Source organism: Coregonus clupeaformis, chromosome 19 (assembly GCF_020615455.1).
Source record: "Coregonus clupeaformis isolate EN_2021a chromosome 19, ASM2061545v1, whole genome shotgun sequence".
Classification (NCBI taxonomy): Eukaryota; Metazoa; Chordata; class Actinopteri; order Salmoniformes; family Salmonidae; genus Coregonus; species Coregonus clupeaformis.
In genome coordinates this window covers 37,159,800-37,187,604 of record NC_059210.1, presented here as the reverse complement: position 1 = coordinate 37,187,604, position 27,805 = coordinate 37,159,800, and the positions used below count along the sequence as shown (strand labels likewise).

The following is a 27,805-nucleotide window of genomic DNA, read 5'->3' as shown; positions in this document are numbered from 1 at the left end:
GCGCGGTCGCAGTCCGCGCCTTTGGGGGGGGGGGTACTGTCACACCCTGGCTCTGGGGACTCTATATGTTGAGCCAGGGTGTGTAAATTCTATGTGTTTATGTTCTGTGTGGGAGTTCTAGTTGTGGTATTTCTATGTTGGCCAGAGTGGCTCCCAATCAGAGGCAACGAGTGTCAGCTGTTGCTGGTTGTCTCTGATTGGGAGCCATATTTAAACAGTCTGTTTCCCTTAGTGTTTGTGGGATCTTGTTTCCGTTTGGTTGTTTCTGTGTTAACCGTAGGACTGCACGTTTCGTTTATTGTTTTGTTGTTATATTATCACTTAAGATAATAAAGTTAAGTATGTTCGCAACTAACGCTGTGCATTGGTCTACTCCGTATAACGATCGTGACACACTGGATTTGCCTCAAGCCAATTTCACGAATAAAGTATCTGATAAAAAGTGATGACACAAGAACAAAAAACAAAAAAAACATGTTCCATTCAAAGCTGTTTACAGACCATTTCACAAAATCAGAGCAGCAACACTTTCTCATAACACAAATGTAGCACTTACAGTATAAGCAGTCTTACCTGTATGCTTCCAGAATCAGTGCCTACCTGCTCCAGAGCCTGAATGTGATTAGAGTGGTAATGACACTGAGTCTCAGCATGTAAGGGCACACCTGAGCGCCATACAGAGAGAGCGAGAGAGCAGGCCGAAATGTAGGCCCCCGAGGGTGTAAGTGAAGGAGGAGGAGGATTAGGTTTCATTCAAAGCGGACACATTCCTGTCTCCCTCTGATTGATACCCGAAGTACTGTCCAGTATGAGGGAGGGATTTACCTGGACAAAGACATGGAACACAGACTAGTTACTGAGGTATGCTCACCTTGCCTGGATGTAGTACAGTACAAGACAGGGGTTTACATTAGAAACATTGAATACACTGATTGAATACACACTGCTGCTACTCTCTGTTTATTATCTATGCATAGTCACTTTAATAACTCTACCTACATGTACATATTACCCCAATTACCTCGACTAACCGGTGCCCCCGCACATTGACTCGGTACCGGTAACCCCTGTATATAGCCTCGCTATTGTTATTTTTACTGCTGCTCTTTAATTATTTGTTACTTTTATTTCGTATTATTTTATATTGTATTTTTTTGGTATTCTTTCTTAAAACTGCATTGTTGGTTAAGGGCTTGTAAGTAAGTGACAAATAAAATTTGATTTGGATTTGTCTCTCCGTTATGTTAGCCATGTCCTGTGTGAAGTGGAAATATATCAGCAAGAAAATTATTAGAACACACCTTGCCTTGATAACATTCAGTATGAGGGAAGGGGATTCACCCAACATAGAAATTGAACTTATAGTGTGATCTCTACTAGTGCATCATCTCTAAATACTAATACAGTTGCAGCAAAGAAAAATAACACAGAGTAGTCAATCATAGATCATTGAGTAGACCAAACTTAGGTGGCTATTCGATCAGCAGCAGATTTCCAGATAGCAATTCCATAAGTGCATTTGATAGATTTACTGGTTTCAAAGAAATGTTTATTCATTTTTTTCTGGAATACATGTATTCAAATTGTGAAAATTAAACAGTGAAAAGGGCTAGGCTAGTTTAAGCCATGCTACAGAGGGATGTATGAGATTATACAAGGCATATTCAGGATTATTTAGATGTTAATTTACAAAGCAAAATACACTAATTGGCCAGTTTATTAAGTACACCAACCCGTTCACGAAAATGGTTCGCTCCTACAGTGAGTCAAGTGGCCGTGGCTTGCTATATAAAGCAGGCAGACAGGCATCGAGGCATTCAGTTACTGTTCGATTGACCGTTAGAATGGGCAAAACAAGTGACCTAAGCAACTTTGAGCGTGGTATGATTGTCGGTGCCAGGCGTGCCGGTTCCAGTATCTCAGAAACGGGCGGCTTCCTGGGCTTTTCACGCACGACAGTGTCTAGGGTTGACCGAGAATGGTGCGACAAACAAAAAACATCCAGTCAGCGGCAGTCCTGTGGGCGAAAACAGCTCGTTGATGAGAGGTCGAAGGAGAATGGCAAGAATTGTGCAAGCTAACAGCTGGGTCACAAAGAGGCAAACAACGGCGCAGTACAACAGTGGTGTGCAGAACGGCATCTCAGGAACTCACAACTCGTCGGTCCTTGTCACGGATGGGCTATTGCAGCAGACGATCACACCGGGTTCCACTCCTATCAGCTAAAAACAAGAAGAAGCGGCTCCAGTGGGCACGCGATCACCAACACTGGACAATTCAGGAGTGGAAAAACATTGCCTGGTCTGACGAATCCTGGTTCCTGTTGCGTCATGCTGATGGCAGAGTCAGGATTTTGAGTAAGCAGCATGAGTCCATGTCCCCATCCTGCCTGGTGTCAACAGTGGCGGTGGTGTAATGGTGTGGGGAATGTTTTCCTGGCAACATTTCATGCCCGAAGAATTCAGACTATTCTGGAGGCAAAGGGGGGTCCGACGCGGTACTAGATGGCTGTACCTAATAAACTGGCCACGGTGTGTATATACAGTATAGCATATTGACAGAAATAATGTAGCTGTATATTCTTTCAAAGTAGTTTTCTAGAATGTACATATCAAGGCATTGAATAAAGCTGGAGGTTTCTCTGCTACAGTAATATGATAATATCCAGATGCTTGGGTTAGGTCTACCCTGTAGGGTTCATTTTGTACACAACATGTTTACATTTCAAATCAATCATTCTTCACTCAAAGTTAGTCATACAGTACACTGTACAGTACTACAAGTATCCCCATCACACAATATGGCCCAGCCAAAGTAGGCTACATAGTGCATGTCATCTACTTTGTTGCCACAACAACATACAGATTTAAAATGGACAAAGCAAATGTTATGCAAGTTCAATGCAAAATACGTTTTTATCTAATGTATTATTAGACTAGTTTGGCATAGAGCACAATGAATCATAGGCATAATATTACAAAAAAAGGAGCCCCACAATAACATGCTGTGGAAAGTTCAGTTTGTGGTGAAATATATCACTGACATATTTTCTTGTGTTGCTTTAAATTCCAAGCCCGATTGAAACTCTTCCCACAGTTAGAGCAGAGGTAAGGTTTCTCTCCAGTGTGCAGTCGGACGTGTGCTCTTAAATGTCCCGGCAGAAAGAAACTCTTGTCACAGTAAGTGCATGTGTGCCGTCTCTCCCCCTTGTGAAATAGCAGGTGCATTCTGAGTCCCTGGGCGTGATGGTATCCCTTCCCACAATCAGGGCATTTATGTGGTTTCTCTCCTGTGTGAATGCGCATGTGAAGCCGTAATGTCTTTGCGATGTTGAACGTCTTGCCACACTCCTTACAAGAGAATGACCTCTCTCCTGTGTGTGTTAACATATGAACCTTCAAGGAGCTGGCCTGCGTAAATGTTTTCCCGCACTCTTTGCAAGAGAACGGTGTCTCCCCTGTGTGAGTGCGGCGGTGTATTCTCAAACCTCCGATCTGTTTGAATTTTTTACCACAATCCTCACAAGTGTGTGACTTAACATTGGAATGAACTTGTTTATGTCTGGCCAGCTGGGTGAGGTTAAGAAAGCTTTTTCCACACTCCTCACAGAGGCAGGATTTTTCTGGTTTGGGCCTGTGTGTGTACTGGTGCCTCTGAAGACCCTCCAGAAGGCCAAAGCTCTTCCCACACTCCTCACAAGAATGGGGTTTGATACCAGTATGGTTTGACTGATGCTCTTGCAATATGGACAGTGTGGAGAAGCTCCGCCCACATTCAGGGCAGGGGAAGGCTGTTCTGTGTACTTGCTTCTGATGCTTTCGCAGACGATACTCTGAGACAAAACTTTTCCCACATTCAGAGCAAGGCAATGATTTCTCCTCTCCATGCGCTGCTGACATATGCATTTTCAAGTTGTAGAGGAGCGTGTAGCTCTTCCCACACTGAGAGCAGATGTGGGGACCCTCGTGGACTTTCATGTGTTCTTTAAGGAACTTCAGTACACTGTAGCTCTTTCCACAGTCATGGCAGGTGTGCAGCTTCTCCCCTTGGTGATTTAGCTGATGATTCTTTAAGCTCTCCGGTCGGGTAAAACTCTTCCCGCAGGTGGTGCAAACATGTGGCCTTTCCCCGCTATGTGTTGTCATGTGCCTTTTTAAGCGAGATGCTGAACAGAATTTCCTATCGCACTCGGTGCAACCGTGATTTTTCTCACCGTGCGTCGTCAGGTGCTTCCTTAGGCACGGTGCAGATCGGAAGCTCTTTTCGCATTTCGTGCAACAGTATGTTCTGTCAGCATCATGCATTGTTAGGTGCTGCTTTAAGAGAGATGCATAAGGGAAGCTCTTCTCACACGTCATGCAATAGTGTAGGGTTTTATCAGTGTGCCTAGTCTGGTGCTTTTTCAAGCGTAAGGCGGTACGGAAGCTCTTCTCACACTGGGTACAAGAGAAAGCCTCTGAATCAGACTCAGAATCCTCCTGTGACGAATCCGAACTGTCTGCTTGGTTTGCTGGCTGATCACTTAGATACTCTTCTTCCAGTGTGTTAATCTGTTCAGTGTACTCAATGCGCACCTCATCTATTTCAATCTTTATTTCAGCTGAATCAATGTCATTGGCCTTGTTCTCTGGATCATTGGGGCTGTGGTGTTCTTTAATCAAGTTATCCATCTTGATTGACGGATGGGAGGGGTGCAGTCTAATCTTCTGTCTGGGGAAAGTGTCAGAAAACAATGTGTGAAGAAAATATAATATATTAAACATGGCTAATGCAAACAAGACCTCACTTGACACAGACTTTCAATGTTTCATTGTGTTGTGGATGTGGACGACCACACATTTAAAAACAAACAGTGTAAGAACTAAACCAAACATGAACGTTAGCTGACTAGCTAGCCAGCAAGCTAAAGTTGGCTAGTTTGATTGCCTACAGTGCTCATACCGAATGGAAACACAAAATTGTTGGTTTAGCTATATGACTCAACAAGAATGCACAATACGAAAACACACAAAACTACTGCTAACGCCTAGAAAAGTCAAAATACCTGTAGCTATGTTCGTACTTGGACAAAAACAACGGCGCAAAGATCAGCGTGACGTCCGCAAAACTAAACAAGTACTTCCTGGTCACGGAAGTTGGAAAAATTTCGAAATAAAAGTTCCTCCACGTCATAGTAGACATGTGTCATTAGCCTGTATTCATTCATGATGTATGAAACATTTTTTGTCTAAACATTAACAATAACCAAGTATTTGTGGAATCCTTCGGAATAAGAGTCCTATTCTGTACACTTTGTCAATTAATAATTAGGGCAAAAATTATGGAAAATGTGCACAATTATCGGTATATTGTATAATAGTTATCATACAAAGAATTATTGAAACATATTTAAAAAAATATTTGGTCAACAATGTTTTTTTGTCTGTGTACTCCTATAATTTATTGGACTGTACATAATCAATTGTACATTGTGTCGCAGTAAAAGGGGGGTCCATTCAACTAAGGAGCGCCTCTAGTTTTCAAATCCACAGATGTTACACCCCAGCATGGTCACTGCTCATTTTGATTCCCTTAAAGAGTGGCCAATCAGCTGAAATCCAATCCATTTTCCATATTGGACACAGGGCAAGTTCGTTTTGCATGGCCTGGTGCCCCGGGTGGGTGGAGATTTCACTTAAGGGCCAATGGAATGGTCTAAAATGTGCAAACTCTGCCCACCCGGGGCATGCAAAACATACATATTGGACCATACACCATTTCCTGTACATTGTGTCACAGTAAAAGGGGTGTCCATTCAACTCAGGAGCACCTCTAGTTTCCAAATCCACAGAGTTTACAGGTGCTCCTAAGTAGAATGGACCCCCTTTAACTGTGATACAATGTACAGAAAATTGTTTTCAGTGTAATATCTATGTCCAATATGAAAAAAACAATTGGATTTCAGCTGATTGCCCACACTTTAAGGGCCTCAAAATTAGTAGTGACGATGATTGGGGTGTAAACATTGTGTACAGTGTAAAATGAATGGGCTAAATAACAATGGGATTTAAATGTGTTTTCTAAAGTTGATTATTATAATTATAATATTCTTATTAGTAGTAGTGTTATTACTATTATTATTAATAGTAGCATTATAAATAACGTTTTGTTATTTTTATTGCTGTTGTTACCATCATAACTATCTAGTAACCATTCATCTTAATGCTGTTAACAATATTGTCAATGCTATAATATTATTTGTGCATTAAGGTTATTAACTATTTTCATTTTTTTGAAATTGTTAAACAAAATGTAAGTCTGCTAACATTTCCATTTAAAATGTTACGAGTTTTGACCATTTGTATTATTTTTTACGGTCTTCATTGTGGCAATTTATTTTGGATTTCGCTGAGGTCACGACCTTGTTCTTGCTAGGTCTTGCTTATTCTTGCTGGCGTCTCAAACGTTCACTTACGTGGCGCAAAACACAGCAAGCTTCATAAAGTCTGCTTCCTTTTTCCGACGAAAAAGAAACAGGGGACACATTGGCGCCATCTGCTGTGCAGGGGGCGCAAGCAGGAGTAATCAACCTGGACCCGGTTTCCCAAAAGCATCCAAAGGCTAAATTCATCTTTAGAACCTTCCTAGGAGCATCCATCGATTTATTAAAATTGAAATACATTTAATGTTCAATCAATTGAGTTATATTTTGCAACTTGTATGCTTCTGTCTGTAATTTGTCTCAATATACACTGAACAAAAATATAAACACAACAATTTCATAGATTTTACTGAGTTACAGTTCATATAAGGTAATCAGTCATTAGGTCCTAATCTATGAATTTCACATGACTGGGAATACAGATATGCATCTGTTGGTGACAGATACTTTTTTTTAAAGGTTAGGGGCGTGGATCAGAAAACCAGTCAGTATCTGGTGTGACCACCATTTGCCTCAACCAGCGCGACACATCTCCTTTGCATAGAGTTGATCAGGCTGTTGATTGTGGCCTGTGGATTGTTGTCCCAATCCTCTTCAATGGCTGTGCGAAGTTGCTGGATATTGGCGGAAGCTGGAACACGCTGTCGTACACATCGATCCAGAGCATCCCAATAATGCTCAATGGGTGAGTATGCAGGAAGAACTGGGATATTTTCAGCTTCCAGGAATTGTGTACAGATCCTTGTGACATGGGGCGGTGCATTATCATGCTGAAACATGAGGTGATGGCGGCGGATGAATGGCCGACAATGGGCCTCAGGATCTCATCACGTTATCTCTATGCATTCAAATTGCCATCGATAAAATGCAATTGTGTTCGTTGTCCGTAGCTTATGCCTGCCCATACCATAACCCCACCACCCCCATTGGGCACGCCGTCCACAACGTAGACAACAGCAAACCGCTCGCCCACACAACGCCATACACCCTGTCTGCTATCAGCTCGGTACAGTTGAAACTGGGATTCATCTGTGACGAGCACACTTCTCCAGCGTGCCAGTGGCCATCGAAGGTGAGCATTTGCCCACTGAAGTCGGTTACGACGCCGAACTGCAGTCAGGTAAAGACCCTGGTGAGGACGACGAGTACGCAGATGAGCTTCCCCGAGACGGTTTCTGACAGTGTGTGCAGAAATTATTCGGTTGTGCAAACCCACAATTTCATCAACTGTCCGGGTGGCTGGTCTCAGACGATCCCGCAGGTGAAGAAGCCGGACATGGAGGTCCTGGGCTGGCGTAGTTACAAGCAGTCTGTGGTTGTGAGGCCGGTTGAACATACTGACAAATTTTCTAAAACGACGTTGCGGAGGCGGCTTATGGTAGAGAAATGAACATTCCAATCTCTGGCAACAGCTCGTGGACATTCCTGCAGTCAGCATGCCAATTGCACACTCCATCAAAATTTGAGACATCTGTGGCATTGTGTTGTGTGACAAAACTGCACATTTTAGATTGTCCCCAGCACAAACTGCACCTGTTTAAATTCCCAGCCAAGTCGTTCAAGATTGATATCTATCCATTCCCTGAGGACGTCGGGAAAGTCCTTCAAAACCGTCCTCTAGGGGCAACAGTGAGCGCTATTACCATCAAGTAGTATTGGGTTTTGCTAGGGTGTTGTGGACGGGCATAATCCCATGACTCTGGATCAGAAGGTTGCGTGTTTGATCCCAGTCGTGGACACTGGTTTTTATTTTTTACTTTAATCCTATACCAAACCTTTAAAATTGCAATGAAATTGGTATACAACACTTAACCATTGACTTCAGGACTCGAAACCCAAAATTAGGGACTTGTAACTTGACTTAACCTGAGCTCTGGAACTTCGGACTTGACTTGAGACTTGCACATTTTTACTTGGGACTTGAATCAAGACTCGAAGGTTAAGACTTGAGACTTGCTTAGGACTTGCTAAATTGTGACTTGGTCCCATCTCTGAGACCTGCCATCAGTGGGTCTTATGACTTGTCTAGATATCCCCGTCTTGGGTCTGGCCTGGAGCTCCAACTGGAGGACATCCACAGGAGAAAATGGCGGCTGTAAGAGGCTGCCACCGGACAGAGAGCACCTGGCCTGCGCAGGAGGAGAACGGGGTCTTTGGTCCTGGATTTTAGACGTCTGGGGAGGCTTGGCCTGGATCCTGACCTCAGACTGGCTGCATGGAGTCCCAGATGAAGGAGCTACTGCCTGGGCTGCAGTGGAGTGCATCTTTGACCTCCTAGGGATGCCTACTGGTGTCTGAGATCTGCTGGTTTTAACCTCTAGCTGCTGCTTGTGGCTGGAGGTAGATGGGCTACCTTTGGTGTTGGTTTTGACCGGACCTGGATGCTTGCTATCCAGGAAGCTACCCACCTGTCTCTCCAGCTGCAGATGAGGCATGTAAGACACCTTGGGGGTGTTTTTGATCCTTTGGACAGTGAAAGAGGTCACAGTGAGCAGTGGGAGCCTGATGGGTGGAGTGACCATTGGAGGCCTTCCCTCGTTTCATTCACATCCATGTTGTGGACGTGGGATTAACTATTCCTTCTCCCTGGTGGCCTTGGCTGTAGAACATTATCACTGGCATACCAGACACTGAGGATGTCTGTTAGGTTGTTCTCAGAACTGTTCTGACTGGTCTCTGGTGTCCTAACCGACGTAGAGCTTGACTTCTCTCGGTCTTTAATGGCTTTGAGAGTCACAGTGGAGGAGCAAAAGACAACAAAAAGCATGTTTGAGAATAAAAATATAAAATAGATTACTGATATTAGAATAGAATACGATCAAGGTTGTTATTTGTGATGGGTGATTTGAAGGAGTCAGGCACAGGAGGGTAAATCACAAAATACAGAATTTATTCCGGAATACGGAGTTACGCAGAAATGCGTCAAACAGTCCAGTGCACAAACAGGCGCACTGGAACTAAACAGGCACACGGGGAAAAATACCCCAGCAATACAAAATACACGGAGCTCAACTGAGCTACACTCTCCTCACAATAAACAATCACACACAAGGACAAGGGGGCAGAGGGAACACTTATACAAGTACTAATGAAGGGATATGAACCAGGTGTGTGTAATAAACAAGACAAAATAAATTGAATGATGAGATGAGGAGTGGCAGTGGCTAGAAGGCCGGTGACGACGAACGCCGAAGCCTGCCCGAACAAGGAGAGGTGGCAGCTTCGGAGGAAGTCGTGACATTATTGTAAACCATTGTTTTTCCACTTTCCAAGGACATTCCAATTCCTCCCAGATGTATATAAGTTTGTAAAAAAAAAGATTAAAAAACTTAGGCCTACCTTCAATTCGGACATCCAGATCATTTGCCCACGTAGGATTTGACTATACAGTTGCGGTCAAATGTTTTGAGAATGACACAAGTATTGGTCTCCACAAAGTTTGCTGCTTCAGTGTTCTTAGATCTTTATGTCAGTAGTTACTATGGTACACTGAAGTATAATTACAAGTATTCCATAAGTGTCAAAGGCTTTCATTGACAATGACATTCCATTTATGCAAAGAGTCAATATTTGCAGTGTTGACCCTTCTTTTTCAAGACCTCTGCAATCCGCCCTGGCATGCTGTCAATTAACTTCTGGGCCACATCCTGACTGATGGCAGCCCATTCTTGCATAATCAATGCTTGGAGTTTGTTAGAATTTGTGGGGTTTTGTTTGTCCACCCGCCTCTTGAGGACTTACCACAAGTTCTCAATGGGATTAAGGTCTGGGGAGTTTCCTGGCCATGGACCCAAAATGTCGATGTTTTGTTCCCCGAGCCACTTAGTTATCACTTTTGCCTTATGGCAAGGTGCTCCATCATGCTGGAAAAGGCATTGGTCAGCACCAAACTGTTCTTGGATGGTTGGGAGAAGTTGCACTCGGAGGATGTGTTGGTACCATTCTTTATTCATGGCTGTGTTCTTAGGCAAAATTGTGAGTGAGCCCACTCCCTTGACTGAGAAGCAACCCCACACATGAATGGTCTCAGGATGCTTTACTGTTGGCATGACACAGGACTGATGGTAGCGCTCACCTTGTCTTCTCCGGACAAGGTGTTTTCCAGATGGCCCAAACAATCGGAAAGGGGATTCATCAGAGAAAATGACTTTACCCCAGTCCTCAGCAGTCCAATCCCTGTAACTTTTGCAGAATATCAGTCTGTCCCTGATGTTTTTCCTGGAGAGAAGTGGCTTCTTTGCTGCCCTTCTTGACACCAGGCCATCCTCCAAAAGTCTTCACCTCACTGTGTGTGCAGATGCACTCACACCTGCCTGCTGGCATTCCTGAGCAAGCTCAGCAATGGTGGTGCCCCGATCCTGCAGCTGAATCAACTTAAGGAGATGGTCCTGGCGCTTGCTGGACTTTCTTGGGCGCCCTGACGCCTTCTTCACAACAACTGAACCTCTCTCCTTGAAGTTCTTGGTTGATTTAGGTGCAATCTTACTAGCAGCAATATCCTTGCCTGTGAAGCCCTTTTTGTGCAAAGCAATGATGACGGCACGTGTTTCCTTGCAGGTAACCATGGTTGACAGAGGAAGAACAATAATTTCAAGCACCACCCTCCTTTTAAAGCTTCCAGTCTGTTATTCTGACTCAATCAGCATGACAGAGTGATCTCCAGCCTTGTCCTCGTCAACACTCTCACCTGTGTTAACGAGACAATCACTGACATGATGGCAGCTGGTCCTTTTGTGGCAGGGCTGAAATGCAGTGGAAATGTTTTTTGGGGATTAAGTTCATTTTCATGGCAAAGAGGGACTTTGCAATTAATTGCAATTCATCTGATCACTATTCATGACATTCTGGAGTATATGCAAATTGCCATCATCAACACTGAGGCAGCAAATTTTGTGGAGACCAATACTTGTGTCATTCTCAAAACTTTTGACCACGACTGTACATTCTCAACAATAATATATTATTGAAAACAGAAAGTCAACAAGGATCATGGACATTTTCTTGATTTTCTTGACATTTTTTCCCTTTTTTGTCACAAAATCACAAAACATAAGAGGAAATAAGTTTTATTTACAGTTATTGATAACTTTTTTTTATCATAACCTAAATTGAATGTATTTCAGATTATTTAGTTAATTATAGGGCCTACCTCAGCTCAGGAAGGATGCAAATGACCTGTGTATGAAATGACTTATTTTAGCAAAATAATGCGTCATTAGGACATCATGTCCATTATGTCATTATGTCCATTATGACATTATGTCCATTGTGTCATTATGTCCATTATGACATTATGTTCATTATGTCATTATGTCCATTATGACATTATGTCCATTTTGTCATTATGTCCATTATGACATTATGTCCATTATGACATTATGTCCATTTTGTCATTATGTCCATTATAACATTATGTCCATTATGTCCATTATGACATAGCGGCTGTCCACATCATGAAACTTTGTCAAGGACACTTGTATAGGCCTAATGTAAAATACAATACATAATTCAACAATTCAATAAAATAATAGTTCAAGTTATTTTACTTGATCGTGGAACTTAATTATTCCACACAGATTGAACATCTGTGTGGAACGTTCACAGCTGCTTGAAGCCACATAGGTGTCCTTGAATAAAATCCATGTTTTTAGTTTCATATTCAATGTATCAGCATATGCACTGCATAAAATAAAAAGGCAGATAGCCATGGAACAACAAGCTCTCGCAGTCTCACTGCAGAATTAGACGTTCATCCATATTCTCCAAACGTGAAATTTTGCAGTAACTGCAAAAGTCAAATTTCAAAGTGTTTTTGTTGCTCCTGCTTCTCTGTATCATTCCATTTCTCCAAACGTCACATTTTGAAGTTAAAGGTTAAGTTTAGGCACTCATTCCGAATGGTTAAGGTAAGGGTTAAGGTTTGGGATAGGGTTAGCGGGCTTAACTCCATCTCATGGTGAAGGAAGTTTCTGATGAACTTCACCAATGACGTGGAGCCGAGACCAGGCTTTGTGGAATCTAGCTTCGACTACATCGATTCGCCTAAAATCAATACTTCCCAAAAAAATTCTTATGAAACGCCCACCTTGTACCTACAGTGAGGGAAAAAAGTATTTGATCCCCTGCTGATTTTGTACGTTTGCCCACTGACAAAGACATGATCAGTCTATAATTTAAATGGTAGGTTTATTTGAACAGTGAAAGACAGAATAACAACAAAATAATCCAGAAAAACGCATGTCAAAAATGTTATAAATTGATTTGCATTTCAATGAGGGAAATAAGTATTTGACCCTTCTGCAAAACATGACTTAGTACTTGATGGCAAAACCCTTGTTGGCAATCACAGAGGTCAGATGTTTCTTGTAGTTGGCCACCAGGTTTCCACACATCTCAGGAGGGATTTTGTTCCACTCCTCTTTGCAGATCTTCTCCAAGTCATTAAGGTTTCAAGGCTGACGTTTGGCAACTCGAACCTTCAGCTCCCTCCACAGATTTTCTATGGGATTAAGGTCTGGAGACTGGCTAGGCCACTCCAGGACCTTAATGTGCTTCTTCTTGAGCCACTCCTTTGTTGCCTTGGCCGTGTGTTTTGGGTCAATGTCATGCTGGAATACCCATCCACAACCCATTTTCAATGCCCTGGCTGAGGGAAGGAGGTTCTCACCCAAGATTTGACGGTACATGGCCCCGTCCATCGTCCCTTTGATGCGGTGAAGTTGTCCTGTCCCCTTAGCAGTAAAACACCCCCAAAGCATAATGTTTCCACCTCCATGTTTAACGGTGGGGATGGTGTTCTTAGGGTCATAGGCAGCATTCCTCCTCCTCCAAACACGGCGAGTTGAGTTGATGCCAAAGAGCTCGATTTTGGTCTCGTCTGACCACAACACTTTCCCCCAATCATTCAGATGTTCATTGGCAAACTTCAGACGGCCCTGTATATGTGCTTTCTTGAGCAGGGGGACCTTGCGGGCGCTGCAGGATTTCAGTCCTTCACGGCGTAGTGTGTTACCAATTGTTTTCTTGGTGACTATGGTCCCAGCTGCCTTGAGATCATTGACAAGATCCTCCTGTGTAGTTCTGGGCTGATTCCTCACCATTCTCATGATCATTGCAACTCCACGAGGTGAGATCTTGCATGGAGCCCCAGGCCGAGGGAGATTGACAGTTCTTTTGTGTTTTTTCCATTTGCAAATAATTGCACCAACTGTTGTCACCTTCTCACCAAGCAATTTGGCGATGGTCTTGTAGCCCATTCCAGCCTTGTGTAGGTCTACAATCTTGTCCCTGACATCCTTGGAGAGCTCTTTGGTCATGGCCATGGTGGAGAGTTTGGAATCTGATTGATTGATTGCTTCTGTGGTCCTCTGTAGCTCAGCTGGTAGAGCACGGCGCTTGTAACGCCAGGGTAGTGGGTTTGATCCCCGGGACCACCCATACACAAAAAAAATTATGCACGCATGACTGTAAGTCACTTTGGATAAAAGCATCTGCTAAATGGCATATTATTATTCTGTAGACAGGTGTCTTTTATACAGGTATCAAGCTGAGATTAGGAGCAATCCCTTTAAGAGTGTGCTCCTAATCTCAGCTCGTTACCTGTATAAAAGACACCTGGGAGCCAGAAATCTTTCTGATTGAGAGGGGGTCAAATACTTATTTACCTCATTAAAATGCAAATCAATTTATAACATTTTTTACATGCGTTTTTCTGGATTTTTTTGTTGTTATTCTGTCTCTCACTGTTCAAATAAACCTACCATGAAAATTATAGACTGATCATTTCTTTGTCAGTGGGCAAACGCACAAAATCAGCAGGGGATCAAATACTTTTTTCCCTCACTGTATGCTTGTCCTCTGGAGTTGCTTGCCTTTCTTTGTTTGCTGAAATCCATACTTTTTCAATAAACGTTTGCTCATTGCTGTTGCTCTAAGATGGTAACTCAGCGCAAATGCGCATGTGCCAATTGAATCTCAACAAGGAAACAGTCGGTGGTGGTATTTGATTAACGTTTATTGAAAAATAATGGATTTCAGCAAACAAAGAAAGGCAAGCAACTACAGAGGGCAAACATAGGTACAAGTTGGGCGTTTCATAATTTAAATGTTTTGAAGTATTGACCTTGGGTGAATCGATGTAGTCGGAGCTAGATTCCACAAAGCCTGGTCTCGTCTCCACGCCGTTGGTGAAGTTCATCATGAACTTCCTTCACCATGGAGTGGAGTTTAGTCCGCTAGGATAGGGTTAAAACGTTAAGTTTAGGCACTCATTCCAAATGGTTAAGGTAAGGGTTAACCATTACAGTCTAAGCCCTGTCTAAGCCGGGGAGGGGGGGTTCTACTAAGCTATATGGAATTGTTTTTCGAAGTTCATACCAAGGATAATTTTCCTATTTGATTTAGAATTTTAAGACCCCTTGAAGTATTAAAAAAATAGATATAAACATTAGATGAACATTTTTATTTGTCCTTACTGCTATTAGCCCATACAAACTCATTGAATAACAGATTCACTACATGGAACAACAGATAGTCCCAAAAAGAATCAAAAGGAAGTTTGTTCTGAAGTGTCTGTCCTATATCTGAGAGACATAAGAAAGATCAGGAAACATTTGTTATGTATTAAGCTATAACGAATTGTTTTAAGAAGGTCATACCTAGGATCATTTTGCTGTTCGATTTGGAAATGTAAGACCCCTTGAAGTGTCAAAAAATATATAAAGAAATTATTATTAAATTTTTTATTTGGCCTTACTGCTGTTAGCCCATACAAACGCATTGAATAACAGATTCACTACATGGAAGAACAGATAGTTCCCCCCCAAAACAAAGGAAGTTTGTTCTGAAGTGTCTGTCCTATATCTGAGAGATATAAGAAAGATCATATATGATCCTTTCGCCCAATCTCGCTTTTAAACTGTGATTACAAAATCCTAGCCAAGCTTTTAGCCATCCCTATGGAAGGCTCGCTGCATCAAGTAATACACTCTGACCAGACTGGCTTTGTGAGAAATAGGCATTTGTTTTTCAATATTAGGCGCCTTATGAATATACTGTACTCCCCTGCGTCGGAGGACCCAGAGGTGGTGGTCTCACTTGATGCAGAAAAAGCGTTTGACCGCGTTGAGTGGGATTACCTAACAGCCACCCTTTATAGATTTGGCTTTGGCCCCAAATTCATTGCGTGGATAAAGATTCTTTATTTTTCCCCCATGGCTTCGGTACGGACTAACAACTTGTCCTCTGACTATTTTCCCTTGCACCGCGGATCCAGACAGGGCTGTCCTCTCTCCCCCTTGTTGTTTGCTTTGGCAATCGAACCTCTCGCCATTGCATTACGCTCTAATGATGCCATTCAAGGAATAATCCGGACGGGCTCAGAGCAGAAAGTCTCGCTATATGCGGATGACCTCCTTTTGTTTATCTCTAACCCTGATACCTCATTGCCACGCGCCTTATCTGTTCTTAAAAGGTTTGGATCAATCTCAGGGTACAAGCTGAATCTAGGCAAGAGTGAGCTTTTTCCTGTAAACAAGGCTGCTTTAAAGTGCTCTTTTACAAGTTCTCAGTTTAGGATTGTCCGGGATCAATTCACCTACTTGGGAGTTAAAGTGACAAGGAAATATTCAAATCTGTTTCAGGAAAACTTGGTTGCTCTAGCAGACAGTTTGAAACAATCTTTTGCTTTTTGGAATGCGCTACCTCTTTCTCTTATCGGAAGGATTAATGTCATTAAAATGAGTGTGTTGCCCAAATTTCTATATTTATTTCAATGTCTACCCATTTTTATTCCAAAATCTTTTTTTATTTCACTGGATCAAACATTCATGCATTTTATTTGGGATGGCAAGGTACCACGGATTGGTAGAAAACATTTACAGAAGCCTAAGTCATTGGGGGGTTTAGCTCTACCAAATTTTCAGACATACTATTGGGCTGCAAATTTCAGAGCCCTTCTGTACTGGCTGCAGACTGATCCTACTGGCCCTAGACCAATCTGGGTCCAGATGGAGTCTGAATCGTGTAAACCTGCTGCACTTTCTTCTGTGTTGTGCTCGTCTCTCCCAGTGTCCCTAGGCAAAAGGTGTGTCAACCCAATTGTAAAGCAGTCTCTTAAAATTTGGAATTAGTTCCGCTTAGCCTTTGGCCTTCGAGGCTTTTCTCTATCAGGCCCAATCAATCAGAACATTTTATTTCCTCCATCTTTGAATGATGGGGCTTTTGACATCTGGCACTCACTAGGCCTCTCCTCACTAGCCCAATTATTCTTTGATGATACATTTGCCTCTTTTGCTCAGCTACAGGAAAGGTTCAACCTCCCCCAATCCCACTTTTTCCGCTATCTCCAGACTAGGAACTTTGTCAGAGCTAACACACCTGAATTTCCCCATAGGCCTGTGAATACAGCTATAGAGAGCATCCTGGAGCTGAACAAGCTTCCTAGGGGCGCAATTTCAGATGTATATGCAATCATTCATGACTTACAGAACCCTTCTTTGGTGCCTTTAAAAACTCGATGGGAAAAGGATTTGGGGGAGGAACTTGGGGAAGACACCTGGGAATCTGTGCTGCGCAGGGTGCATTCGTCCTCTTTTAGCACTAGACACAGCCTCATTCAATTCAAGGTGGTTCACCGTATCCACTGGTCTGGGGCCAGACTTGGAAGAATATTCTCTGATTTTGATCCTACCTGTGTCAGATGTAAAATTGAACCGGCCACACTGTTGCATATGTTCTGGGGCTGTCATAATCTGTCAGGTTTCTGGGAATTAATATTTAAATGTTTCTCTGATATATATAACACTGTTATAGATCCCTCTCCCCCTTACAGCCCTTTTTGGAGTACTGCCCATAAGCACCCCCTGTCAAGAATCCAGTCGGACACTGTTGCTTATACAACTCTTTTAGCTAGACGGCTAATACTACAGAACTGGAAGATGGCAGCTCCCCATCTTATAAATATTGGGTGAGAGATGTGTTGTGCTCTCTGAAATTAGAAAAAATTAAATTCAATTCACGTGGGAACCCCAAACTGTTTAATGAGGCTTGGGCTCCATTCCGGTCTTACTTTAAACAGTCCATCCTCTGATGGCATTCCTATTAAAACCAAAATAAGTCTGTATTTGACCCCCCTGTGACTTAGGGGTTGGATGAGCATTTCTCTGTGTTTTTTTCTGGGGTGGGGGTGGGGGCATTAAGGTTGATGTGCTTATTGATTGTGACCTGCGGATGCCTTGTTCATCTCGCCCGGGCAGAGACTAAGGTGTGAGCTTGTTTTTCCCAGTTATTTTTATTTTTTAATTCTGTTCACGCCTACATAAAATTATCAATATTCATTTTTTATTTTAAAGCATTGTAAACTTTTTATTTTTGGTCCAGTGGATGATTGGTCTGTGGCCTTGACTGTCTGTGAGTGGTTGCATTTCTCCACCCCATCCCTTAACTGTTTACAGGAACAATGGTGAGGTGTTTGCTCTGTCCCTATTCTATAGATTGCCCTTTAACCTTTTGTAGCCTTCTGCCCGGTGTGTTTAACTTGTCTAAAGTATGGTATCTTTAAAGTTAATTTTTTTTTTATATGTATTATTTGTATTTTTTTCTAGTTGAGTATATTATTTATATTGCTTTGTCTTGTCTGTGTGTGTGTAAAACTTAATAAACAGAGTTCTCAAAAATCCAAAAAAAAAAAAAAAAAAAAAAAAAGAAAGATCATATATACAGTACCTGTCAAAAGTTTGGACACACCTACTCATTCAAGGGTTTTTCTTGATTTTTACTATTTTCTAAATTGTAGAATAATAGCGAAGACATCAGAACTATGAAATAACACATATGGAATCATGTAGTGACCAAAAAAGTGTTAAACAAATCTATTTGAGATTCTTCAAATAGCCTTGATGACAGCTTTGCACACTCTTGGCATTCTCTCAACCAGCTTCACCTGGAATGCTTTTCCAACAGTCTTGAAGGAGTTCCCACATATGCTGAGCACTTGTTGGCTGCTTTTCCTTCACTCTGCCGTCGGACTCATCCCAAACCATCTCAATTGGGTTGAGGTCGGGGGATTGTGGAGGCCAGGTCATCTGATGCAGCATTCCATCATTCTCCTTCTTGGTAAAATAGCCCTTACACAGCCTGGAGGTGTGTTGGGTCATTGTCCTGTTGAAAAACAAATGATAGTCCCACTAAGCCCAAACCAGATGGGATGGCATATTGCTGCAGAATGCTGTGGTAGCCATGCTGGTTAAGTGTGCCTTGAATTCTAAATAAATCACAGACACTGTCACCAGCAAAACACCCCCACACCATAACACCTAATCCTCCATGCTTTACGGTGGGAAATACACATGCGGAGATCATCCGTTCACCAACACCGCTTCTCACAAAGACACGGCGGTTGGAACCAAAAATCTCCAATTTGGACTCCAGACCAAAGGACATATTTCCACCGGTCTAATGTCCATTGCTCGTGTTTCTTGGCCCAAGCAGGTCTCTTCTTATTATTGGTATCCTTTAGTAGTGGTTTATTTGCAGCAATTCGACCATGAAGGCCTGATTCACACAGTCCCCTCTAAACAGTTGATGTTGAGATGTGTCTGTGACTTGAACTCTGTGAAGCATTTATTTGGGCTGCAATTTCTGAGGCTGGTAACTCTAATGAATTTAGCATCTGCAGCAGAGGTAACTCTGGGTCTTCCATTCCTGTGGCGGTCCTCATGAGAGCCAGTTTCATCATAGCGCTTGATGGTTTTTGCGACTGCACTTGAAGAAACTTTCAAAGTTCTTGACATTTTCTGTATTGACTGACCTTCATGTCTTAAAGTAATGATGGACTGTGGTTCTCTAGCAAATTAGTAAGATTGTCTCACCCCATGTTCAATAATGGCCTTTTTCCCTTTATTCAGATTACAACCTCTCACTTTCAGTTATTTGAAAAGGAAATCATCTCCCAAATATCACTATTTCTAAAACAAGCCATAGAAATTTGGTTGCAATTTCAATTTAATCCACCAGAAATGACAGAACAAATAATGCAACAAATGTTGTGGTTAAACTCAAATATACTAATTGATAAAAAGCCAGTATTTTTTTTTTTATGTTTAAAAAAGGTATAATCTTCGTAAATGATATCATATGTAGGACTGGTGGAGTTATGTCGCACATGCAGCTAACAAAACCATATGGAAATGTCTGCTCTACCCAAAATTACAACCAAATAATTGCAGCATTCCCGCACAAATGGAAGAGGAAAGTGGAAGGGGGAAAAAGTAAGGATCTTGTCTGTCAGCCCTGCATTAAAGAACATAATTGGTTAAAGAAAATTGTGATAAATAAAAAAGTATACCAGTTTCATTTAAGAACCAAAGGATTGACAGCCGTCCCATATAGATTGCAAAATAGTTGGGAAGAGATTTTTGACAAACTGATTACATGGCATAGTGTTTATGAACTGATACGCAAAATGACGCCGGATTCAAAACTTAGAATTGTTCAATTTAAATTATTATACAACATTCTTGCTACCAATAGAATGTTATTTATATGGGGCATACAATCTTCCCAGCTCTGCAGATTTTGCTGCGAAGATACAGAATCATTAGATCATTTGTTTTGGTACTGTCCATTTGTAGCTTGTTTTTGGTCACAGGTCCAGGAATGGCTGAAGGATTGCAATATTTACCTGGAGCTAACCCTGCAGATCGCACTACTGGGTGATCTGAAAAGTCATAGTCAATCGATCAATAATATAATAATACTTTTAGCAAAAATGTTTATTTTCAATTTACAATCTGTAGAAACAATGAAAATAGAAGGGTTCAGAACTTTTGTGAAACATCACAGTACAGTTGAAAATATATGGCTATAGCAATCCAATATGAATGGTGTTAAGAGATAGATGGGAGGTGTTGAATGGAGCTGAAGAATGGGACTAATATCAACTAATAACAACTAATAACAGCAAGATAACTAATGTAGGGCATGCTGTGTCCATAATAAGTATATAGGTTATAGGTTGAGAGCTTTTGTGAAGGAGCACAGTTGGAGAGATATGGCATATAGAAGCAAACCGGATGGAGAGGTTGAGGGTAGAGGAAGTTCAGGAGTAAAAGCAAGCAAAATAGAATTATTGTAAAATTGACTGTGTCCATAAAATGTATGTACAGTGGGGAAAAAAAGTATTTAGTCAGCCACCAATTGTGCAAGTTCTCCCACTTAAAAAGATGAGAGAGGCCTGTAATTTTCATCATAGGTACACGTCAACTATGACAGACAAAATGAGAAAAAAATATCCAGAAAATCACATTGTAGGATTTTTTATGAATTTATTTGCAGATTATGGTGGAAAATAAGTATTTGGTCAATAACAAAAGTTTCTCAATACTTTGTTATATACCCTTTGTTGGCAATGACACAGGTCAAACGTTTTCTGTAAGTCTTCACAAGGTTTTCACACACTGTTGCTGGTATTTTGGCCCATTCCTCCATGCAGATCTCCTCTAGAACAGTGATGTTTTGGGGCTGTCGCTGGGCAACACGGACTTTCAACTCCCTCCAAAGATTTTCTATGGGGTTGAGATCTGGAGACTGGCTAGGCCACTCCAGGACCTTGAAATGCTTCTTACGAAGCCACTCCTTCGTTGCCCGGGCGGTGTGTTTGGGATCATTGTCATGCTGAAAGACCCAGCCACGTTTCATCTTCAATGCCCTTGCTGATGGAAGGAGGTTTTCACTCAAAATCTCACGATACATGGCCCCATTCATTCTTTCCTTTACACGGATCAGTCGTCCTGGTCCCTTTGCAGAAAAACAGCCCCAAAGCATGATGTTTCCACCCCCATGCTTCACAGTAGGTATGGTGTTCTTTGGAGGCAAGTCAGCATTCTTTGTCCTCCAAACACGACAAGTTGAGTTTTTACCAAAAAGTTATATTTTGGTTTCATCTGACCATATGACATTCTCCCAATCCTCTTCTGGATCATCCAAATGCACTCTAGCAAACTTCAGACGGGCCTGGACATGTACTGGCTTAAGCAGGGGGACACGTCTGGCACTGCAGGATTTGAGTCCCTGGCGGCGTAGTGTGTTACTGATGGTAGGCTTTGTTACTTTGGTCCCAGCTCTCTGCAGGTCATTCACTAGGTCCCCCCGTGTGGTTCTGGGATTTTTGCTCACCGTTCTTGTGATCATTTTGACCCCACGGGGGTGAGATCTTGCGTGGAGCCCCAGATCGAGGGAGATTATCAGTGGTCTTGCATGTCTTCCATTTCCTAATAATTACTCCCACAGTTGATTTCTTCAAACCAAGCTGCTTACCTATTGCAGATTCAGTCTTCCCAGCCTGGTGCAGGTCTACAATTTTGTTTCTGGTGTCCTTTGACAGCTCTTTGGTCTTGGCCATAGTGGAGTTTGGAGTGTGACTGTTTGAGGTTGTGGACAGGTGTCTTTTATACTGATAACAAGTTCAAACAGGTGCCATTAATACAGGTAACGAGTGGAGGACAGAGGAGCCTCTTAAAGAAGAAGTTACAGGTCTGTGAGAGCCAGAAATCTTGCTTGTTTGTAGGTGACCAAATACTTATTTTCCACCATAATTTGCAAATAAATAAATTAAAAATCCTACAATGTGATTTTCTGGAAAAAAAATTCTCAATTTGTCTGTCATAGTTGACGTGTACCTATGATGAAAATTACAGGCCTCTCTCATCTTTTTAAGTGGGAGAACTTGCACAATTGGTGGCTGACTAAATATTTTTTCCCCCCACTGTAGTATGTATAAGCTGGAAGTAGAGGCCTAAGCGTTGTTGTTCACTAGTTTACTCCAACTAGGGAAGGAGTGGTGGGGTTGGAAAGTAATAAAGGGAAATATATATATTTTTAAAGGATATGAATGTATATGTATGTATATGTGTTTATATGTATGTATGTGTATATGTATGTGTATATATGTATGTGTATAAATATGTATATGTGTGACTCCCGAGTGGTGCAGTGGTCTAAGGCACTGCATCGCAGTGCTAGCTGTGCCACTAGACATCCTGGTTCGAGTCCAGTCTCTGTCGCAGCCGGCCGCGACCAGGAGACCCATGGGCGCCATTGGTCCAGCGTCGTCCAAGGTAGGGGAGGGTTTGTCTGGCAGGGATGTGGGTTTGTTTCCCACTGGGGGCCAGTATGAAAAAAAAAACATGTATGCATTCACTAACTGTAAGTCGCTCTGGATAAGAGCGTCTACTAAAATGTATATGTGTGTGTATATATATATATAGTTGAAGTCGGAAGTTTACATACATTTAGGTTGGAGTCATTAAAACTCATTTTTCAACCACTCCACAAATTTCTTGTTAACAAACTATAGTTTTGGCAAGTCAGTTAGGACATCTACTTTGTGCATGACACAAGTAATTTTTCCAACAATTGTTTACTGACAGATTATTTCACTTATAATTCAGTGTATCACAATTCCAGTGGGTCAGAAGTTTACATACACTAAGTTGACTGTGCCTTTAAACAGCTTGAAAAATTCCAGAAAATGATGTCATGGCTTTAGAAGCTTCTGATAGGCTAATTGTCATCATTTGAGTCAATTGGAGGTGTACCTGTGGATGTATTTCAAGGCCTACCTTCAAAGTCAGTGCCACTTTGCTTGACATCATGGGAAAATCAAAAGAAATCAGCCAAGACCTCAGAAAATAAATTGTAGACCTCCACAAGTCTGGTTCATCCTTGGGAGCAATTTCAAAATGCCTGAAGGTACCACATTCATCTGTACAAACAATAGTACGCAAGTATAAACACCATGGGACCATGCAGCCGTCATACCACTCAGGAAGGAGACGCGTTCTGTCTCCTAGAGATTAACGTACTTTGGTGCGAAAATTGGAAATCAATCCCAGAACAACAGCAAAGGACCTTGTGAAGATGCTGGAGAAAACAGGTACAAAAGTATCTATATCCACAGTAAAACGAGTCCTATATCGACATAACCTGAAAGGCCACTCAGATGATTGTGGACTACAGGAAAAAAAAGAGGACTGAGCACGCCCCCATTCTCATCGACGGGGCTGTAGTGAAACAGGTTGAGAGCTTCAAGTTCCTTGGTGTCCACATCACCAACGAACTATCATGGTCCAAACACACCAAGACAGTCGTGAAGAGGGCACGACAAAGCCTATTCCCCCTCAGGAGACTAAAAAGATTTGGCATGGGTCCTCAGATCCTCAAAAGGTTCTACAGCTGCACCATCGAGAGCATCCTGACTGGTTGCATCACCGCCTGGTATGGCAACTGCTTGGCCTCCTATCAGACAGTGGCACATGCCCGTCTTCCGTGCCAAGGCTGAGCAGGAATGGGAGAATAGCCGACGAGAGCGCAGGTAGGAGGGATAGCCCATTCACCTGGTTGAATTTTTCACCTGTCAACCCCGAACCACAGAGGCGGGTGACAGATTTGATCCAGCTCCCACTGATCCAGGCCGTTGTGCAGGAGCAGCAGCTACTGTTGGAAGTACTGTTGGATCATATTCTTCCCATGAGACCCAACAGGAGCCACAATTACTCTTCTCCCTGGGGTGGGTAGCTTCTCTGAGGGTGTTCTCTCCCTGAAGATGGCCCGCTTTAACCCCTTGAGAGAGAACGCCACCCTGGAGTATCCAGAGTATCCAATATGCTGGGGTGATGATAGAATATGCCCCTCAGGATCTAGCAGATATGAATATTAATCCATTTGATATTCTAGTTAGGCCAATGTTAACTTCCCCTCTGCCTGTGCAAATGAATGATCTTCTAATAAAGCTTTATTACAGTTAAACATGTGGTGTGAGTTTGTGTTAGAATAGGACAATATAGAACACATTTAACAATAATAGAACACATTTAACAATAATAGAACACATTTGTCTTCATTGAATTTGTTGAATCAAAATGTTTTGTATGTGACAGGTTGATGCTGAATATATGAAAACACAATGTAACACTTAAACCACACTCAGAAGCTCCTCTGCTTTCTTTATGACTGGACTATGAGGCACAGTAAGTAGCATGTGCCAGATCATTGTACTGAGCAAGGAGAGATATTGAGAAGGAGTGAGTGCTGACTGGACTAAGAAAAGATCCAATTCAAATTTGTATTAACCCGGAGGAGGCACATCTGACACACCTTAGTCTCACATTTCCCCACAACTATTTATACTACAGTATTTTAAATCAGTTCCGTCAGGACCTATCCCCGCTGTAACAACACTATGTCCCACAAGGGGCACTAAAGGTCTGTATGGACAGGAGGTTGAGATTGGAAAGCAGGGAGGTGCAGACTGCAGTGCACACATACTATCAGAACACGTTGTACCTTGAACACCATCTGAACTTCCTCACAGCCTCAATTACTTAAATTGAAGAAAATCTAATACCCGCTCTGACATGGTCATCTTCAGGCTGATATGGTTACAAATGACAATCATAGTAAAGGTAGCAGGAGGAAATGATGGCTATGACGAATGAAGGACTTCAATTGGTCGTAAGGACAGTACATTAATAGATGATGATGATCCCTTGGGTTTTCACAGTCCATCATAAATACTTTTTTGGCAACTTACGTATTGTTGTCTAAGGTCCACTATGAAACACATTCGCTCCACCAAAGCTCAGAGTTTATGAGCATTATCAAGGCATCACTCAAGTTTAGGAGGTGTTACCACATTTCTGTAGACATATGGGGGCAGTGCAAATACTCACAGAGATGAACATTGCACTGTAAATTCAGTCATGCATTGCATCCAGTTTCTCTCTAAAGATGTGCATGAGAAAGCTATGACTAATCAAGTAGGTGGTGTATAAATAGTTCCAGAACTGGTTCAAGAAAGACAAAAGAGAGAGAGAGAAAAAAGCATACAAGGAAGTTGGCTTACTGTACATTTGAACATTTTCTTTCGTACTCTCAGGAAAGTTAGGTTAATTTGGGCTACATGTAATCAAAACTGTATCACTCTTAATGAAACATAACTTTTGTTATTTTACAGTTTCACTTCATGGTGCAATTATTTGCAAAACTGGTGATTTCCGTTTCCCAGCCGGCAGTGAAGGGATTAACCAGCTGCATGCATGTTAATCTCACTAGCACGCCCACATCTGTCTGCCGCAGCTACTGCTCTAAGGCTTATTTCCTGTCACAGAGAGCACTGACAACCAGAGAGAGAGGTGTTTTCCACTGCTTAACAACAGGTAAGAGCAGCTTCAGACCTAACACACATGCATATAAATACATCCACCTCTGTTTATTTAGTGTGCACACCTACTTTAACTACAGTACCTTCAGAAAGTATTCATACCCCTTGACTTATTCTACATTTTGTTGTGTTACAGCCTGAATTCAATTTTTTCTCAACACACAATACCCCATAATGACAAAGTGAAAACATGTTTTTAGAATTTTTTGCTAATTTATTGAAAATGAAATATAGAAATACCTAATTTACATAAGTACTCACACCCTGAGTCAATACATGTTAGAATCACCGTTGGCAGAGATTACAGCTGTGAGTCTTTCTGGGTAAGTCTCTAAGAGCTTTGCACACCTGAATTGTACAATATATGGACATTATAATTGTTTTAATTCTTCAAGCTCTGTCAAGTTGGTTGTTGACCATTGCTAGACAGCCATTTTCAAGTCTTGCCATAGATTTTCAAGACGATTTAAGTCAAAACTGTAATTAGGCCACTTAGGAACATTCAATGTCATCTTGGTAAGCAACTCCACATTTGGCCTTGTGTTTTAGGTTATTGTCCTGCTGAAAGGTGAATTTCAAATCAAATCATTTTATCACATGCTTCCTTAACAACAGGTGTAGACTAACAGTGAAATGCTTACTTATGGGCCCTTCCCAACAATGCAAAATAAATAATAAGAGAAATAGTAAAAAAATAAAATTAAAATAACACAAGGAATAAATAGAAAAATAATACAAGGATTAAATCCACAATGAGTAACGATAAGTTGGCTCTACACGGGTACCAGTACGGAGTTGATGTGCAGGGTTACGAGGTAATTGAGGTAGATATGTCTAGGTAGGGATAAAGTGACTAGGCAACGGGATAGATAATAAACAGTAACAGCAGTGTATGTGATGAGTGCAAAAAGGGGTCAATATAGATATTCCAGGTAGCTATTGGTTAACTATTTAACTAACTATTTAACAATCTTATGGTTTGGGGGTAGAAGCTGTTCAGGGTCCTGTTGGTTCCAGACCTGGTGCATCACTACTGCTTGCCATGCGGTAGCAGAGAGAACAGTCTATGAATTGGGTGGCTGGAGTCTTTGACAATTTGTAGGGCCTTCCTCTGACACCGCCTGGTATAGAGGTCCTGGATGGCAGGGAGCTCTGCCCCAGTGATGTACTGGGCCGTACGCACTACCATCTGTAGTGCCTTGCGGTCAGATGCCAAACAGTTGTCATACTATGCAGCCACTTTTTGAGGATCTGAGGGCCCATGCCGAATCTTTTCAGCCTCCTGAGGGGGAAGAGGCGTTGTCGTGCCCTCTTCATGACTGTGTTGATGTGTGTGGACCATGATAGTTCCTTAGTGATGTGGATGTGGAACTTGAAGCTCTCAACTTGTTCCACAACAGCCCCGTCGATGTGGATGGGGGCGTGCTGGGGCCTTCCATTTCCTGTAGTCTACGATCAGCTCCTTGTCTTGCTGACGTTGAGGGAGAGGTTGTTGTCCTTGTACCACACTGCCATGTCTCTGACCTCCTCCCTGTAGGCTGTCTCATCGTCGCCGGTGATCAGGCCTAACACCGTTGTGTCGTCTGCAAACTTAATGATGGTGCTGGAGTTGCATGCGGCCACGCAGTCATGGGTGAACAGGGAGTACAGGAGGGGACTAAGCACACACCCCTGAGGGCCCCCCGTGTTGAGGGTCAGCGTGGTGGATGTGTTTCCCAGGATCCAGTTGCAGATGGAGGTGTTTAATCCCAGGGTCCTTAGTTTAGTGATGAGCTTGGAGGGCACAATGGTGTTGAACGCTGAGCTGTAGTCAACGAACAGCATTCTCACGTAGGTGTTTCTTTTTCCCAGGTGGGAAAGGGCAGTGTGGAGTGCAATAGAGATTGTGTCATCTGTGGATCTGTTGGGGCAGTATGCGAATTGGAGTGGGTCCAGGGTGTCTGGGATGATGGTGTTGATGTGAGCCATGACCAACCTTTCAAAGCATTTCATGGCTACAGATGTGAGTGGTACAGGGCGATAGTAATTTAGACAGGTTACCTTGGTGTTCTTGGGCACAGGGACTATGCTGGTATGCTTGAAACATGTAGGTATTACAGACTGGGTCAGGAAGAGCTTGAAAATGTCAGTGAAGACACTTGCCAGCTGGTCAGCACATGCTCTGA

At 42.3% G+C, this 27,805-nt stretch overlaps 2 protein-coding genes across 6 annotated transcripts in view; one reads left to right on the top strand and one right to left on the bottom strand.

Annotated features, from left to right (window-relative positions):
• Positions 1-2,370: 2,370 nt before the first annotated feature.
• On the bottom strand, positions 2,371-5,105 carry LOC121531402 (gastrula zinc finger protein XlCGF57.1). Its single transcript, XM_041836642.2, has 2 exons — positions 5,045-5,105; positions 2,371-4,710 (listed from the first exon to the last, which is right to left on the bottom strand). Exon 2 carries the CDS (start codon positions 4,668-4,670, stop codon positions 3,036-3,038), a length of 1,635 nt encoding a protein of 544 aa, XP_041692576.1. The 5' UTR covers positions 4,671-4,710; positions 5,045-5,105; the 3' UTR covers positions 2,371-3,035.
• A 20,274-nt stretch (positions 5,106-25,379) lies between these two features.
• The window catches only part of LOC121532145 (AMP deaminase 3-like), a 33,725-nt gene continuing 31,299 nt past the window's right edge, over positions 25,380-27,805 (top strand). For 3 of the 5 annotated variants that reach the window (XM_045227191.1, XM_045227192.1, XM_045227190.1), the window contains exon 1: positions 25,382-25,635. Coding sequence is in view for 1 of the 5 variants with exons in the window: in XM_045227189.1 (XP_045083124.1) it covers positions 25,443-25,635 (193 nt within the window). In the remaining 4 variants the exon portion in view is untranslated. Of the gene's footprint in view, positions 25,636-27,805 lie in introns of all 5 variants that reach the window. The other 2 variants (XM_045227189.1, XM_045227193.1) reach the window with 2 other exon arrangements.

Coding starts and splice junctions, on each gene's coding strand:
- LOC121531402 (XM_041836642.2), bottom strand. CDS start 4,670: ATGGATAACTTGATTAAAGAACACCACAGCCCCAATGATCCAGAGAAC.